At 40.4% G+C, this 18,196-nt stretch overlaps 1 protein-coding gene across 1 annotated transcript in view; it reads right to left on the reverse strand.

Moving 5' to 3' along the window:
* The window catches only part of FAM81B (family with sequence similarity 81 member B), a 55,521-nt gene extending 44,161 nt beyond the window's left edge, over window positions 1–11,360 (reverse strand). The window contains exons 1-5 of the mRNA XM_032403549.1: window positions 11,296–11,360; window positions 10,617–10,687; window positions 7,046–7,144; window positions 6,504–6,601; window positions 3,594–3,658 (exon numbers count right to left, since the gene is read on the reverse strand). Of these exons, the coding sequence (XP_032259440.1) occupies window positions 3,594–3,658; window positions 6,504–6,601; window positions 7,046–7,144; window positions 10,617–10,687; window positions 11,296–11,360 (398 nt within the window). The remainder of the gene's footprint in view (window positions 1–3,593; window positions 3,659–6,503; window positions 6,602–7,045; window positions 7,145–10,616; window positions 10,688–11,295) is intronic.
* Window positions 11,361–18,196: the final 6,836 nt, after the last annotated feature.

Raw genomic sequence — 18,196 nt, forward strand, 5'->3', positions numbered from 1 at the left:
AGTTTTAGAAGACCAAAGAATTTTAGGGATGGAAGAGACCTTAGAAATTATTTGATTCAGAGGTCAGAATTTTTTTTTTTTTTCAGTAGGGTCAATTGAAGAAAAATAAAAAAGAGATTTATCGGCAGAATTTGTTTTCTATTCAAAATTAAATCCCATGGGGGAATAATCTATGTTCTTAAATCTTAGCCACTTACGTTATGACATAAAAGAATGTTGATGAGAAATTGTGAACAGAGTTGAGAAGTAGCAAACAGAGGCAGCTTTCTAATCTGCAACCTGGAAATGAAATCTGGATCTGATTGTGAACACAGACAGCCCTTGGGACTTCGGCTGCTCATCATCACTTAAAACTCCACCCCATTTTACAGAAGAGGCAGAGACTGCCCACAAAGAAAAGACATTTTCTTTTTCTCAAGGTCCCATAGCTAATTAGAGGCGGATTTAAGAGTGGACCTGAGGTGCCTGGCCTCCATGCAGTGCTCCTTCTGCCAGCAGAAAAAAAAAGAAGAAAAAGAAAAAAGACTTTGGTGCTTTCCTGTTCAATCAAGCTTAATAAGCACGGGCTACCCTGTCATTGTGAATCAACGAACACATGTGGCAATCAGAATTATTTACTGCCTTTAATATAATGTCACCATAATTGTCCTATAAATGATTGCAAGCATTCCGCCTCCCCCTGCCCCATGGATTATTAATATGACTAACATTTAACAAGTACTAATAATGTGTGGGCGTAGCTCCAACTGCCTGAGGCTGAGCAGAGCCCTGTAAGCACTCGGTCCTGCCAGTCTTTTTAATGTGCAAACCTTCACAGCGTGAATCTTTGCTGGATTTTTACTTTTTTTTTTTATTGTGGTTAGTGTTTGGTTTTTTGTATTTCCTATAAGTATTCCCATATAGATTTATAAGGCAGAACCTCTGTGAATATGTAATATATATTCAGGCAGTTTAATGAGTTGATAATGACTTTTGCTTGTGTAAGTACCTTGTTTGCATATCAATAAATTTGTTGCTGCTCACTGAGTACTATGGCTTGAAGGATGAAGCAATTTTTTAAAATTTGTTGTTTTTCTGTTTATTTTATTGGATTCGACCTGTCAGTATGAATTATCTGCACTGATGATTGAAATGCCCGAGTGCCATTTTGCTTTTCCAGTTAATCAGCTACCTAGGAGTCTGCTGCACGAAGCGGACTCTTAAAGATTCAGTTGTTCCCCCATGACTCTCCATTAAGTCTATCAACTATGGTTCCACAGGAATCGATAGTCAATGCACCACGATAGGCTAGTACTGTAGGGGTAAGGTTATACCATCCCTGCCTTTTGAAAGCTTGCAGCCTGCTCTGGGAGATCACAGGGGAAAGATCAAAAACAAAACAAAACAAACAAAACTATCTCAGGTGGTACATAGAAGTTCTAGATATATGGCTTAGACCACAAGAGAGGGGTTTTGGGGGAGATCAAGGTAGAAATGAATTCTGGGACTAGATAATCTTCATTATGCTTTTGCTTTGAATTAGAGAATATTTCTCCCCCCTTGTCTTAATTTTAGTTTCTCTGGAATCCAAGAAATGGCAAAAATTTCCTTGGATTTCTTTTCAAGATTGTCACCGTCTTCCAGGAATTTGTTCTGTCATCTCCCGGGATGTAGGTCAGCAGCCTGGGCTAAAGAAATCCACTTGGGTTCATATTGGAATTTGACAGATCAGACGAATGATTTCTATTTTCCATTTACCATGTGTAGATTCAGGTAGGAACAAGTCTCCCTTTCTTCCTCGGATGGCAAGGTTAGCTAATATATCCATGTAAAATAATTATTTCTGTGCCTACCACATTCATTGTCCTTCACTCAGAAAAAAGTCACCAATCCGAATTGTATTTTTAAACATTAAAATACTGTATTTTTTAATTTTATTATGTTATGTTAATCACCATACATTACATCATTAGTTTTTGATGTAGTGTTCCATGATTCATTGTTTGCGTATGACACCCAGTGCTCCATTCAGTATGTGCCCTCTTTAATACCCAGCACCAGGCTAACCCATCCCCTGACACCCCTCCCCTCTAGAACCCTCAGTTGTATTTTTAAACGTTAAAAAAATCCTTTTCCTTTGTTTGGTTTCATTTTCCCTAAATTATGGCCTTATTGTCATATAAGCAAATACAAGTTAAGAGGGGCTGAAATACTGTGGTTGAAGTATTTGTGGTGTGTTAATTCAATTGGCTAAGGATCAGGGAAACTCTTAATTGTGAACAGATTGTAATAAAAATCTGTGAGTTTAAAATTTTTATCATCTTCATTGTTAAAGATAATATAAAAAAATGAAAATCCAGTATTTAGATTTTTCTCTTCTCATTGACTCATTTCATTTATTTGATAAATTTCTTCTGTGGTCATAATATATATTTTAGGATCAGAATTATTTTATCTTATTTTTTAAAAATCTTATTTATTTATTTGAGAGAGAGAGAAGGCATGAGCGGGGTGAGGGCAGAGGGAGAAGCAGACTCTCCACTGAGCAGGGAGCCCGATGCAGGGCTCAATCCTGGAATTCCAGGATCAGGACCTGAGCCAAAGGCAGATGCTTAACCAACTAAGCCACCCAGATGCCCCAGGATCAGAATCATTTGAAAGTTACAGTGGGTCCGAGGGAGCTTCTAATCTAACTAACCTCTTTGTTTGGCAAATGAAAGAACCAAAGCCAAGAGACATTATGGGACTGATTGAGGTCATATAGAGATGAAATCCCAAATGCCCTAAAAACATTAATTGTTGCCTCAGACCAAATCCTCCCTCGACATACAAAATAGAAAACAACTCAATTGAATATGCATTGCCTCTGTGATGCCACCTTTACCAACTGGAATTCAAGGGTCTTTTGGACATTGTATATGTATCAATAATGTATCATATTTCCATGCCCCCAGAGTTGTCCCTCTTCTGCAGACCTTCCCTGGATGAGGTCCAGGTGTGGCACTGTAAGCAGCAGAAACAAAATTTTCTGATGATTCATTTAATATACTTAAAAATTTCTGTTTTTTTTTTTTTAACATTTTATTTATTTGAGAGAGAGAATGAGAGAGAGAGAGAGAGCATGAGAGGGGGGAGGGACAGAGGGAGAAGCAGACTCCCTGCTGAGCAGGGACCCCGATGCGGGACTCGATCCCGGGACTCCAGGATCATGACCTGAGCTGAAGGCAAGTTGCTTAACCAACTGAGCCACCCAGGTGCCCAAAAATTTCTGAGTTTTTATAACAAAATGTTAATAGATTTATTTGGTGTATTTTGAAAGTCATTTTAACTCTATGTGATCTTTTCATATGTCATTCATTGCCTATGTTGTATGATTCATAATCTATAGGAGCCTATGGAAGGTACTTAAAGAGGAGGCTATAAAATGGGCTCGTTTGGTCAAAGAGAAAAGAATAGCATAGAGAGGGTCATCTTCTGAAGTTGTTTATGCAGTCTCTTCTGAAAGCAGAGAATCCGTTTATATGAACTCAAAGATCTTAGTCAGGCACTTTAATCTCTAGCTGAATCATTAAATATAGTAAATAGTTAAAACCGGTTGCAATTTACAGACTTACGTGTCAACATACTGAACTAGATCTGTAGAATTCTTGGTTGACATTGTGGCAGGAGATAATCTTACCTAAAACAAAGGTCATGGGTTTAAAATGTATCATCAGCTACTTTATAGGTAAGTCTTACCAATCTTATTTTTATATAAATATTTTAATTTTAAACAAAATATATACTTTAGACCATCAGCCCAGTTAAACTTACACATGCTCCATCTGTATTTCTAGAGACTAAAACCAAAATCAAGTTAGAGAGCTTCATTTCATAGATTGCTATCACAGCCAGGAGAAACTTTTTTGGACAATTCAAAGCCATGGATTATTCTTAGAAAAATTTTAAGTGAAATACCCAATGATTATTGGATGAGTTACTAAAGAAGTTCTCACAGAGTGAATCTACTCCAACATGCTAATTTCTGAGGGGAAACAACTAGTTTTCAAAAATGAAGTCCAAAACTAGAAATCTAGTCTATCCAGGTAATTTTGTTTTCTATGAAACCTGGATGTCAGATTATTACAGTCAATGAGAAATGAAAGCAGAGCACAGTTTTGTACATAACTTACTAGTGTTTAACATAGCTGGCCATATGAACTTAACTAATTCAATAACATGACACTACTAGAAAGTTCCCCTTGTACCAAAGTTCATGATTTTACAGCATTTCTCAGAGGAAAGAGACCGCCAAATGCACTCACTGTTTGACATATGCTAAAACTGTTTTAAACTTTAATGTTCTTTATTTTTAAGATCAAAAACAGGACACAGATTTATGCTCATTTTAATAGCCCATCACTGAACTGGATTCAATCGGGAGAGTATGAGTGGTATTTCGCCTCAGTTTAAAACTTAAACAAAATAGTTTCCTGGGATATTTTTCTTAGCTTATGTTATTGTATACGATCATGGTGAGTAGAGTGGGTAAGACCCACAAACAGAAATCATTCCTTTTGCAAAACTACCATGTCTTACTTCTTAATTAACACCTAAGAGACTTAATTGGAAAGCTCTCTCCTCCAGTAAAATTAAAAAAAAAAAAAAGTGAGTCTATTACCAAGGAAGCTAATAAAGACCCCCTGACAATAGTTAGGCTCCCCTGACCCTGCCCACTTGGCGGTGGACAACCAGCACGGCTCAAGCCTGCTCAAAATGAGCCAGTGACCACCATGATCATGCTTCAGGCCCTCTGTCCCCATTGCTGAGTGGGGTCTGAGGCGCTGAAGCCAGGTCTTCCCCTAGAGGATGGGTACACTGATCCACTGGGCACCCAGGGGTCCATGTTATGGAAACCATCCTAACTACCTACAGAACATGACTGGCCTCCTGCCCTTCTGTGTTTTGATTCCAGGTTTGAGCTGGAACAGAGCTGGACCTTGGGCTCCTGGCCTACTCAGTGCTGCTCTTCCTTCTCACCTCTCCATGGTGACCCTGGCCCGGTCGGCCCGTGGTATTCCCTCAGCAACTGGCTGCTCCCTGGCCTTCCGTGTTTGGCACCTAGGAGCCCTTTCATTCCCTTTGTGGAATGAAAGACTTCGTGAATATTGTGTCCAAGGACACTAAATTACTAGGTGATTGTCTCCTTCCCCCTTCTCAAGTGAAACAGTTGGATCTGTATCTTTCACTTTTATGTTATTTTTAAGTCTTATGTTGAAGACCATAAATAGCATCCTCTTAAAAACACAGCTACAACTCACATACTTTTAAAGTAACACATGTTAGACCTGATAATGGAGGAAAATTTGGAAAAATATAGAAAAGTAAAAGATACAGAGAAAAGAAATTCTCATTGTAATTGTACTACCTACAGAGAGCAAAAGCTGTTAACGTCGCAGCCTGTTTGTTTCCTCTCGTATGCAAATTTTGATGTATCTAACATAAGTTTATATGTAAATTTTTCTATCTTTGCTAATTGCATATAGGAGGCAGCTCTGCTGCATCTCTGTTCCTACAAGCTAGACTGTGATTATAGAACAATTCTCACAGACAAGTCGGTGGCTACTCCTGGACTTCTTACGTGTGTCAGTTTGCACCTGTTTTATAACAATACTTTAAAATGCTGTGTTCCTTTACCGCTTAACTGAAGCCTATAAAATACTTTCACGTATATAATGCCCTATAAGGTGGGAATCATTGTCTTTACTGAAATCCTACCTTATTGCAGAAAGAATTTAAGATGATTATTTTTATAGGCAAGAAATCTGAGGATTAGAGAAGTAGCAGACTTCCTCAAGATCATATAGATGATGATAATAACAATCATATTCTAACGATTGACCGAGTCTCTCTTACTTATTAAACTCTTTATCTTAGTGGTTCATTCAAACCTCACATCTTTGGATGATAGGCCTAATTAGCCCATTTCACAGAAGAGGAAACAGAGAGGTTAAGTAATTGCTGGAAGTCACACAGCCTGTGGGTGCTACAGCCAACAGAAACCAAAATCCAGTGCTTGATACTGTGCTAGCTTTCCGGTGCTCTTTCCGTCACCAGAGGCTGCATCCCCTGGTGAGGTGTAAAAATACTGCTTATTTGAATGTTCTTTTTCATTGATGACAAGTACCAATAAAAAAAAACCTATTTAGCTATTCTCTTTTTCATGTTAGAGATAAAGTCTCTATCTTGCAATTATCATAGTTTCTTTTGAATCTTTATAAAAAATAGTGATCAAATTTTGTTCATATTTAGCCCTGCATATTAAAAGTCAGTACAATGAATGTATTCACATATTGAAACACTTTCTCTTTTCAGCTTGTGTGGTCACCAGTCACTTTGTCAAAGCAGAACAAACAAGAAATGTAGGTAGATTGAGAAGAAAAACAACTCTTCTAGGACTCCTTAGAACTCTCTGAACAACGCTAAGCTTTAAAGAAGCTGAGCAAAATATTCTATTTTTAATATGAATGGCTAAAAGTACTTGCTTTCTTTTCTTGGTCATTGACTGAGCCAGGAAGGGGGCCATCAGTTTCCTTCGGCTGTTCCTCTGCAGACGGGGAGGCACTTTTGTTTACATCTGTAACTAGGCAACCAGAATGCTGAATCAGATCAGGAACTAAGGCAAGTGAATTTTTGCCTTGGTGGTTAAATTTTTTTTTTTTTTTAATTAAGGACAGTTTCTGTACATATGGTGAAGGTTAAGGGAGGCTTCTAATTTATTTTACACTCCCCTCTTCTGTCCTCCCCTACATCAATTCTTCACCAGGTCCCCATCACACCCACAGTCAGCTAGAAGAATTTATCATCCCAGGTACTTCCATTAGACATTTAGGAAACTTTGTTGAGATGCATCCACATAGATCAAACTGTTATAAAATAATAGGAAATGATTTCTCACTCTATCGTACCCAAGCCATCCAAGGATCTCCTTTGGGGTTTATTACCTTGTTTATATGTAGTAAGAAAGATAAGTAAGGTCGTCAAGAATGAGAACTTAGAGACCTTGAATAATCTATGAGATAAATACCTGAGCTCATGATGCTTGATTTCCTGGCTCTATTTTTTGTTGATTTGACGTTTTTGAAAGGGAGCAGAGATTTTTTTTGTCTTTCAGAAAGCCAAAGCTCTAAGGAAACTTGGTTGCAATCTGACTAAAGTCTTTGTGTTTCTGGGGCATCTTCCCAGTGTGGCTCAGTACCATTGTGACCGCAGGAAAGACCTGTGATGTCAATGGGGTTGGCCCTCACACTTTAGGTCAAGTCCCTGGGATTTCAGAGCTTCAAGGGTTTTTCTTAGTGCTCATTGTCGTAAAATCACTAGGTCCTTCACCTCTTGGTCCCATTGGGTGGGGGTGGGCGGCGGTTAGGTTGACATTTCACACCCTTCCCCTGATTTCACCTTCACATTTGTTAGGAGACCAGTTTCCATCAAATTAGACAAAGAGAATGAACTGCTACGGAACTCCCCAGTCTTCGTCCAAGTGTGCTCGTTCAGGAAGCTAACTCTTGTGGGCCACTAGAGGGAGTCTCACAAAGAATGCAGTAATAATGACGGGTGTACTGGGTCCCGGCTTTAACTGAATTAAAATATTGAACCTTGGCTTTGTAGAGAAAATTTTGTTCGGTTACTTGGCCAAAAAGATGTTGATTGTTTCAGTTCTGAAATATTTTCCTGAGTTCTAAAATTGGAATCTGCAGATTTTGGTAATACTACCTGGCCCTCATATACAGAAATTATATTATTGGTTGAGTTATTTTTCGAAGTATGGTACCAGGTTTGCCTTGCTCTGGGGACACGTAATGTTCAGGATGCCAAATGACAAACTTAGATCCCACAGATAAATACTGCCCATGATTTTTGGCTTCAGCAGTATGTCTTCTAATGTTAAGCTGAGCTCTTAAAACTTAGAAATACAGGGGTCCCTGGGTGGCTCAGTCGTTGGGCGTCTGCCTTTGGCTCGGGTCGTGGTCCCAGTGTCCTGGGATCGAGCCCCACATCAGGCTCCCTGCTTTGTGGGGGGCCTGCTTCTCCCTCTCCCACTCCCCCTGCTTGTGTTCCTGCTCTCGCTATCTCTCTCTCTGTCAAATAAAAAACAAGCAAACAAACAAACAAACCCACAAAACTTAGAAATACAGTATTTCATGGTTTGGAAGCTGTCCAAAAGGCCCATTACACCATCCTGATCATCATTTTATCAGTGAATGTAACATATTTGTACCATTGGATCCCCACCTGCTGAATGCATATGTAAAATCCTTCCTGGAAGTCAGCAATCTTCCAAGACCTCTTCTAATCCAGGTCTACCAAGAATAGAGCCTAAAGCACAAAGGCCAATAATGTTCAATTTTGATCTTGAAACCTTAAAAACAACATTATATTCTGATATTACTTTAAATATAGGCATGAGGTGGTGGTCAGTAAAGGGTTTGGTGAGTGTTGAGGTTCAGCTGAGACAACTGTGTTGAGCACTCCACAACCCCAGGGGGCACCTTTCACACAATAGCACTGTCGATTTTCATATTTGTTACAAGTTTCAGGTGTATGTCAAGAAAATATCTTATTCTAACAAGCTAAGTATGTCGGGACAGTTTTCTGATGTGTGGAAGTAAAGGGTCTTGAGGAAGGGGCACCTGTTTTTTTTTTTTTTTTTGAGATTTTAAGATTATTTATTTGAGAGAGAGAGCGAGAGTGCACACAAGAGAGGGGGGGTTTGGGGGGGAGTAGAGGGAGAGGGACAAGCAAACTCCGAGCTCAGCTCAGCACAGAGCCCAACTTGGGGCTCAATCCCATAACCCCGAGATCATGACCTAAGCCGAAATTTGGAGTTGGCTGCTTAACTGACTGAGCCAACCAGGCGAGGGGGCGCCCATTTCTAACTCACCACAAAAAGTGTACATGCACCAGGGGCAGTCCCGATCCTGGGTGTCTTTGGAGTGCATGTCCTCAGCTAACTAGCTTCAACCAGCCCTAGGCCACAACAACCAGTAGTCATTGGCAGAGTGTGTCCTGTTCAACTTCCTTTTCCTGTATGTCACCTCCAACCTGTTATCTGGAGTGCCATTAGGCCATCCTTCCTGGAAAGACCTCATTTGGACCCGAGGACCTTTCCTCGTGCTATTCCAGTTTTACCTGCTTTAGTCTTCTAATAATCTCTGATGTGTTTAACACTTAACATTTTAGAAGATGTTCCTCAGTTACCATCTCATGATTCTTCCAAGGAAGGCAGTGCAGACATGAATATCCCAGTTTTACAGGTAAAAATACAAGAAGGCTCAGAGAGATGAAGTGACGTACATAAGTGAATGGTGAAACCCTGACTGACTAGTCCCCAGATCAGCTAACCCTTAGCCTTGTGTACCAGCCCTCCTGGGATAACCATACTGGATTCTGCTAAGGTGTGAGTGTTCGACCGCCATTCTGAAGGAGCGCTCAACTCTAAGGGAGTCCTTAATGCTCCCTGGCAATTATATTACATTTCCTCTCTACAGGACTCACCTACTGTCCTAGATGACACTCCTACTTTCCCTCAACCCTCAAACGGCCAACAGCTGCTCCCATCCTCACTCTCAGCTCATGATCTTTCCTTTCCATTTAACCAAGAAAACAGAAATTATCAGAATTCTCTTGAGTCCACACATTATGTCTATAGACCTACGTGCATCTCTGTCCCTAAATTTTGTCTCCGCTTCTGCTTCAACAAATGAACCATCTGTGTTCCTTCTCTAGGCCCATCCCCCAGTTGTCCTTAGGTCCCACTCCCTCTCAACTATTCAAGGGCCCCTCGTCCCTCTTTGCTAGATCATTCTCATCAGCATACAAACATGTTTTTATTTTCCTTCTACCCATCTTAAAACAAACAACCTTCTTTTGATCCTATATATCCTTTTAACTACCACTTTCCCCCCCCTTTTCTGCACAGGAAAACTCCCTGAAAGTGGTGTTTTTATTTTCCTCTTTCTAATTTCTCTGTTTGCTATGGTCTAAATTGTACCCCTCTCCCATATGCTGATGCCTTAACCCTGAATGTGACTGCATTTGGAGATAATTTCTTTTAGGAGGTAATTAAGGTTAAATGAAATCATAAGGGTGAGGTCTTAACCTGATAGGATGGATGGCCTTAGAGAAAGGGATCTCAGTCTCTCTCTGTCTCTGCGCACACACACTCTGAGGTAAGTGAGGACATAATGAGAAGGCAGGTGGAGGGTCCTCACCAGGAATCGAATCTGTCAGCACTTTGATCTTGGACTTACCAGCTTCCAGAACTGTGAGAAATTAATTTCTGTCATTTCTGCTGCACAGACTATGGTATTTTGTTAGAGCAGCCTGGGCAGACTAAGACGCTCTTGAATCACCAGAATCTGGCTTTCTGTCCCAGGCGCCTTCCCCTAAAACTGCTCTTGTCAGAGTCCCCTGTGACTTCTCTTATGTATGTCCAGGGGTCAGCTCTCCATCTTCCTGTCACTTGCCCCATCAGCAGCATTTGACAGAGTTGAGGGCTGTCTTTTCCTTGAAGCTGGTTCCTTGCTTGGCTGCCAGGGCAATGCGTCTCCCAGGGCTCTGCTATTCTTTCTCATGGGCTTCTCATTCATCTCCCTCACCTCTGAATAGTGGATCAATGGTTTCAGTATTCTCAGAGCTTTCCTGACGGTCCCATGTCCTGGGAATCAGCCTTGAGCAAACCAGAAAAGCTGATCACCCTACCTGTGAGGGTTGTGCCCCAGAGCTCAGTCCTTGCACTTTGACACTCATCCCCTTGATGAGCTCACCTAAGCTTAGGGTTATAAGCTAGTGATGCCTCAGGTCCCCTTTTCCCCAGAGCTGCCACCCATACAGCCTCCCCTCCCACAGTAAATGGCAACAGCTTTTTCCAGTTGCTTGGGCCCCAAACCTTGGAATTTTCCTTTGCTTCTCTTTTTCTTTCAAACGCAAGGTTTGCCCTGCCTTAAAAAAATATCCAGAATGGATCACTTCTCACTGCTTCCTGTGCTGCCCCACGGGTCCAAACTACCGTTGTTTTCCCCTTGGACTGTTGCAATGGCTTTCTAAAACCAGTCTCCCTTCCGCCAAACTTGCCACCCGTAAATTATTCTCGACGAAATAGCCGGTGATGTTGGCAAAGAGTGATCAAGAAACTCATCTGCTCAAAATCATTCAATAGTTTTCCGTCTTGTAAAAGATGAGCCTTTGTAATATCTACAAAATCTTTCTGAGGCGTATGTGATAGAGTCCTCCAATAGCCACATGACCTCATCTCTTACTTCTCTTTTACTTTCTTACTTTCCTCCAGCCACAGAGGCCGCCTTGGTGTACCCCTCCGACACCCCGGCGGGCTCTTGCCGCATCGCTTTTGATCTTACTGTTGCCTCTGCTTACGTGACCTGTGAAAAGTGCTGGCGGTATTCTGATAGGGGTTGAACTAAATGTGTAGATTGCTTGGGGTACTATAGACATTTAACAATATTTGTTCTTCCAATCCATGAGCATGGGATGTCTTTCCATTTCTCTGTGCCATCTTCAATTTCTTTCATCAGCATTTCATAACTTTCGGAGCTCGGGTCTTTCACCGCTGGTTAGATTTATTCCTAGGTATCTTATGGTTTTTGGTACACTTGTAAATGGGATCAAATCCTTGATTTCTCTTTCTGCTGCTTCATTAGTTTAGAGAAATGCAGCAGATTTATGTACATTGATTATGTATCCTGCAACTCTACTGAATTCCTCATGATCCCAGGGTCCGTGGGGCCCCACATCAGGCCGCACATCAGGCCCCACATCAGGCCCCACATCAGGCCGCACATCAGGCCCCACATCAGGCCCCACATCAGGCTGCACATCAGGCCGCACATCAGGCCCCACATCAGGCCCCACATCAGGCCGCACATCAGGCCCCCACATCAGGCCCCACATCAGGCCGCACATCAGGCCCCACATCAGGCCGCACGCTCAGCGGGGCGTCTGCTTCTCCCTCTGCTCTTCCTCACCTGTACTCTTTCTCTCTCTCTCAAATAAATAAATAAAATCTTTATAAAAATAAAGAAATAAAAATACATGCTTGTATTACTGTTTCCTGCTGCATTTCCCCCTGGTATTTATCTGTATCGTACACATTTTCCCTTTCTTATTGTTTTTCCTATGAGAATCTAAACTCCACAAGGGCAGAAATTTTTGTCTCCTGTTTACTGCTCTGCTTCAATGCCTAGAACGGTGTCTGGCACACAGTAAGTGCCCAATAAATATTTGTTAAATGAATGAATAAATGAAGGCCATCAGGATGTATAGAAAACATTCTACAGAGGAATGAAGAAGTATAGGTGACTCCCCTCTGGGTTGATGAACGTGGCATAAATTGTTGAAGGAGTTGGCATTTTACTTGAACTTTAAAAAATGCATGACTGGTAGTTCCTAAGTTCTGAGTGGCATTCCCTGTGGTTTGACTCTTCTCTCTGCTGCCCTAACAACCCCCAGAGCACTTCCAGGGCCTCTTCCTGCCTAGTACCCTGCACTGGCACTTGGAGAGAGAAAAGACCTCTCTCTCTCCACCACCAAATATTTCTTGTCCTATTCTCTTGCTGTCTGACTTTCCGCCAGTGTCTGTTAGGAAGGATCTGATTAGGGGCGCCTGGGTGGTTCAGTCGGTTAAGTGTCTGCCTTTAGCTCAGGTCATGGACCCGGGTCCTGGGATCAAGCCCTGGCTTCCTGCTCAGCAGGGAGCCTGCTGCTCCCTCCCTCTCTCTCTCTCTCCCTCTCTCCCTCTGCCCCTCCCCACTGCTTGTTTTCTCTCTCTCAAATAAATAAATAAAATCTTAAAAAAAAAAAAGGAAGGATCTGATTAATCCAATATGGACTTTACACTGGACAAAGGATGATGCCTTAGTTCAGGCATTTCAAACACTGGTGTATATAAAACTTACTGGGGGAGAGCTTCTTAAGCCATAAATTCCTATGTCCCACCCCAACTAGTTTATAAACAAGCTCATTTTGATCCAGAGATCCAAGCACCCCATAGTGAAATACTCAAAAGGAAATAATTTCTAACGTTGGTGTTCCTAAAGTCCTACAGAGAACAGAATTTTGGTCAGTGGACCTCTTTGATCCTAAAAATTGCTACTGTATTCCCATAAACTATTATCTAACTGTCCCTCTGTCTGTTCATCCACCTGCCTGCCCGTCTGCCCATGCAGCCATCCATCTAGTCCACTGTGCCTCCCTCCATCTTTGCCTTAGATCTTGTGTCTGTGTGAATTTTCCTACCTGGTAGCAGTGCTGGAGATTTCTCCTTTTGAAACAACTGCCTCAGGTCCTAATTACCATCTGCACCTCCCCCAAGGCCAAGCCACATCCTACCAGGAAGTCTGCCCTCAAGTGCCCACCAGGAATTTGCTCTCGTTCCTACCTTGTGTTTGTGCCTGTCTATGCCTCCTCCTTCCACGTGCCCACAAGGCTCGCTTTTTCCATTCTTTGGTTTTCTGTTACCCCTTCTGTCTCCCTCTGTCTCCCCTACCTGTGAACAAACACCTTCTCCCCAGACACCTAATAGTAGCCAAGCTGCTATGGTGAATTCCCACCTCCCTTAGCTCTGTTTCCTGCCTAAGATTCCCACTGACCTTTATCTGGCTTTGGCCAATAGCAGCCAAGTAAGTTGACTAACCAAATTAAGAAGTGCAATACCTTAAAATATAGGAACTTTGATGATTGCAATGACATAAAATGCCAAGGGGAAAAACACACTCAGGGCAAGTGGATTCATCTTTGTATCAGTCTATCACACATATTCACACATATAAACAGAGTCTCAAACAAACAAAAGCAAAACACAACCACTGAAGATACTGACAAAATCCCACATGGCTGATGATGCAGTACGTAAGTAGGTAAGCTAATAATTCCAAGACAATGACAACTAATTGTATTGCTACCACATATAGGAACCATGAATTTTTGTGGAAGCAATAAAGCTTGTGCTCATTGTTAAATTAAAGAATCTTTATGATACTGGCAGCAGAATATTTATTCTTGTTGCTCTAATCCTATTCTAATTCTATTTCTCAACAAAAATCTCTTTTGCCGTGGGGACGTTGCTCAGTCTGCCAGGGAGGCCCTGAGTGAGGTTTGTGGATCCAGCAGTCTCCTCTAGATAAGTCAACTCAACATCCCTGCCAAGTGTCAGCTCACCAGGAATGGGCTGTGGTGGGCAACCATCCCATTTGCAGTCCTAATGATCTCGAGGAGCTCATTTTTGTTGCAGAGTAAGACCAGTGTTCCCAACCATCCAGCCGAACATGAGCACCAGCACTTCAAGGTGAACAGAAATATCTGTTTGAAAAGTATATTAATAGAGTCTAGTCCCAAAATCAATGAATGTATTTTTGGCCCTAGACATCGACACATTTAGCCAAATGGCTCTAGGACAGAATTTAATATTGTATGTGTTTGTCTCATCAATAGAAAGGGTAATGAAACCCATAAGAGAAGTTTCCCTGTGCTCTGGGAATACTTCTTTGCCCCATCACTAAAATATATAAGATTCTGTTCTGTACAAAGCTCACCTCTGAGTAACTTCTGGGGCCCCCACTTGCAATATGGGTTATGTAGCACATCTCCTTATGGTTATGATGCGTAACCTTGTTAAGAGTTTGGCCATCTTCCCTTTGCCCTTCTTCTAGAATGATTTATCTTTGAAAAAATTACAGTAAAAATAATTTTGTCCAGGGCATTTTTTCTTAGAAATTTGTGATCAGTATTTCATAGATCTAGAATAACTAGACAAAATGATAATGTAAGGAGAAAAGAAAAAAGTCAAACCTTGACAGGATGCTTACGACATGCAAGGCTCTCTCTGTGTGTATTTATATCTATAGTTAATTCTCACAACAACCAAATGAGTATAATATCCTATTCATAGGTGCAAACTGAGAAACTTTCTCAAAGTCCTATAGCAGTGTTTCTAATTCAAGTCTGTGTTTTTCTACCTGTCCCAGCTCCTTATCTTTGAACTCTCTCGATATCTTCATCCTTTTCTTCCTTCTTTTTGGCATACTTCTGCCCCTTGCCAGACACCTTGTGTTTTAGATACTCAGGTTTTCTGCTGAATCTCTTCAATCATTCATTCACTCATTTATTCTGTCAGTCAGCCATATAAACATTTGAACATTGCTTGGGTACCTCTAAGTACTTTTCTGGACACCCGGCCTACAGTGATGAGCAAAACAGGAAAAAAAAAATTATGCCCTCACAGACATTCTAAAAGGGAGTGTGCAATAAGTACCCAGGCGTTCAAGAGGAAGTGTGATGAGTACAATTATTGAGACTAGCAAAGGCATAGGCATGGTGGCAGCCCAGAGGAAGGACAAGCAGCCTGCAAGGAAGGAGGAAACAGAAGACTTCTTGGAAGAAGTGACACCTAAGGGGAGTCTTGTGGCCCTGTAGCAATTGCCCCCATTGACTGGATAAAGTAGTTTCTGCTCAGTGAATGCCCAATCCCATGGCCAGGAGGGCAGAGTGGCGGGAACGGGGAGGCCTATTCCCTGATAATCACAGCTGAGGCTGTATAGATGAGTAGAAGCCAGATGCTGAGGGGTCTTGTATCTTTGTGGGCATTTGGGGAGTTTGGAATGTACCCTATAGGTGATGGAGAGCTGGGTGGTCACACAGTATTTACTGAGTCCCGGAGTGCTATGGATGTGTTTAAATGTTAAAACCCAGCCTGAGAAATTAGTCAGTTTTTTTTTCAAACAAAATAGGCAAAAAATAAGCCTTAAAAAATTATTTTGTAAGAATTGGGGTGTCTCTATTTTTATGTTTTAAATGTTCTACTCAATCTGCACTTATATGTATACACATATACTTTTACATAAATATAATAGATCACAGAAATAAAGGATTAATATTCTGAGTATGTAAAAAAAAAAATATATATATATACCAAGGTATACAGCAGGGAACACTTACAAACATCCCTTATGAAATAATCATTGAAAAAAAATCATTATACACATTTTGATGTGTTTCTTTCTAGACTTTTTTCTATGAACACATACATATATAATTAGGTATATAATTAACATCATATTATACATATAATTTTATTTTCTAATGTTTTCTTTTTTTTTTTTAAGATTTTATTTATTTATTTGACAGAGACACAGCGAGAGAGGGAACACAAGCAGGGGGAGTGGGAGAGGGAGAAGCAGGCTTCCGCGGAGCAGGGAGCCCAATGCGGGGCTCGATCCCAGGACCCTGGGACCATGACCTGAGCCGAAGGCAGACGCCCAATGACTGAGCCACCCAGGCGCCCCTCTAACTTTTTCATTTAATCTTCATTATATGTATATTTTGACATTTCACATGTTTTTACATATTTTTTGAAAATAGTATTTTTTTATTATGTTCAATTAGCCAACATAGAGTACATCATTAGTTTTGATGTAGTGTTCAATGATTCATCAGTTTCGTATAACACCCAGCGCTCATCACAACTCGTGCCCTCCTTAATACCCATCACCCAGTTACCCCAATCCCCCTACCCCCCTTCCTTCTGTAACCCTCAGTTTGTTTCCCAGAGTCCAGAGTCTCTCAAGGTTTGTCTCCCTCTCTGATTTCTTCCCATTTAGTTTTCCCTCCCTTCCCCTGTGGTCCTCCATGTTATTCCTTATATTCCACATATGAGTGAAACCATATGATAATTGCCTTTCTCTGCATGACTTATTTCACTTAGCATAATACCCTCCAGTTCTATCCACATGATGTATAAGTATATCCTATGGCTACCATAATTTTATTCTAACTACTTTTTTAGTTTTGGACATTTAGATTGTGACCAACTTTCTTGGTAATGGAAATAATACTGCAATAATATTTTAAACAAAACCATTTTATATATTTCTGTTTGTTCTCTAAGAAAATAATGGAACAAAGGTTTGGAATATTTGTGAGGATCTTGATACACACTGCCAAGTTGCCCTAAAAAGAGACTATTAGATTTTTGTAAAGCAAATTGAAAATATGTCACAAGAGATGTAAAACTTTTATACCCAAATGCAGAGACCGCACATCTTAAAATATATTCTAGGGAAATATCCCAAAATACAGAAAAAGACTTATATACAAACATATTAACCATAGTGTTAACAAAAAATTGGAACCAGCTTAATTGTCCAACACTGGGGAAATGAAGAGTATTACTTTTGTTGGACTTATTTATGACAACCATTAAAAATATTAATAATTATTTATGATATATAAAATGTACACATTATAATTGTTAAGTGGGAAATTGGGATACAAAATGTTATATACAGTTTGATTTCAACTATGTTAAGAAAAATTCCAAAAGAAATTTTATCAGAGCTTTTTGGGAGGTAGAATTATGCGTAATTTTTTTTCTTCTTTCTAGTTTGCCATATTTTTACTAGCATGAATTGTTTTTACATTTAAAAAAGTGACTAAGGCAAGTCTTCTTTTGTTGTGCAATTGTGGCTTTTTTTCCTCCTCAATTTCCTTACCAATGTCAGTTTTTGGATAAAATTGCAGGCATAATTTCATTTTCTAATGGTGTGCATCAATTTTAACATTTTCTTAAGAAGTCATACTAGAAATCACTAGGATCTCCTAGCTGCAGCCCTTTGAAGCCAGAAGGCTGAAAGTGCCTTCTCATTCCAGAATGTTTTCACAGACTGCACCTGACAGAGATGGATACGGGGTTTAGTATCAGGAATTCTTGTTGGGTTCCTGACTTGCCCAATTCTCTGCATCTCTTAGAAAGTAGCAGCGGAGAAAGTTCTTGCCTGATCTATTATTGATTTGTGGAGAAGTATGGAGGGAAGCACTTTCAGAGCAGAATGTTTAGGTGCAGGCTGAGACAGCACTTTTCACTCCAAATCCCAGACTCTATTTCTATCAGTCAATAATCTGTTCTAGATTGTAGTTTGTTTTTATTTTTTAAGAGGGACGGGAAAATTATTTGATATGACATAAAACAAGAAATGTTTTTAGGGGAATTCACTAGGAAACTTTTAAAATTTTTGCAAGAATTGAGGTGCCTCTGAATTTTTTTTTTGTATTTTAAATTCAATTTCCACATACATATATATATATATATAATTTTAAATAAATATATAAATGATATTTATTTCAAGTGAAGTCTTTTTTCTTTCCATTTCTGCTTCCTCCCTCTCCCAAC

Source organism: Phoca vitulina, unplaced genomic scaffold, assembly GCF_004348235.1.
Source record: "Phoca vitulina isolate PV1807 unplaced genomic scaffold, GSC_HSeal_1.0 scaffold6, whole genome shotgun sequence".
Classification (NCBI taxonomy): domain Eukaryota; kingdom Metazoa; phylum Chordata; class Mammalia; order Carnivora; family Phocidae; genus Phoca; species Phoca vitulina.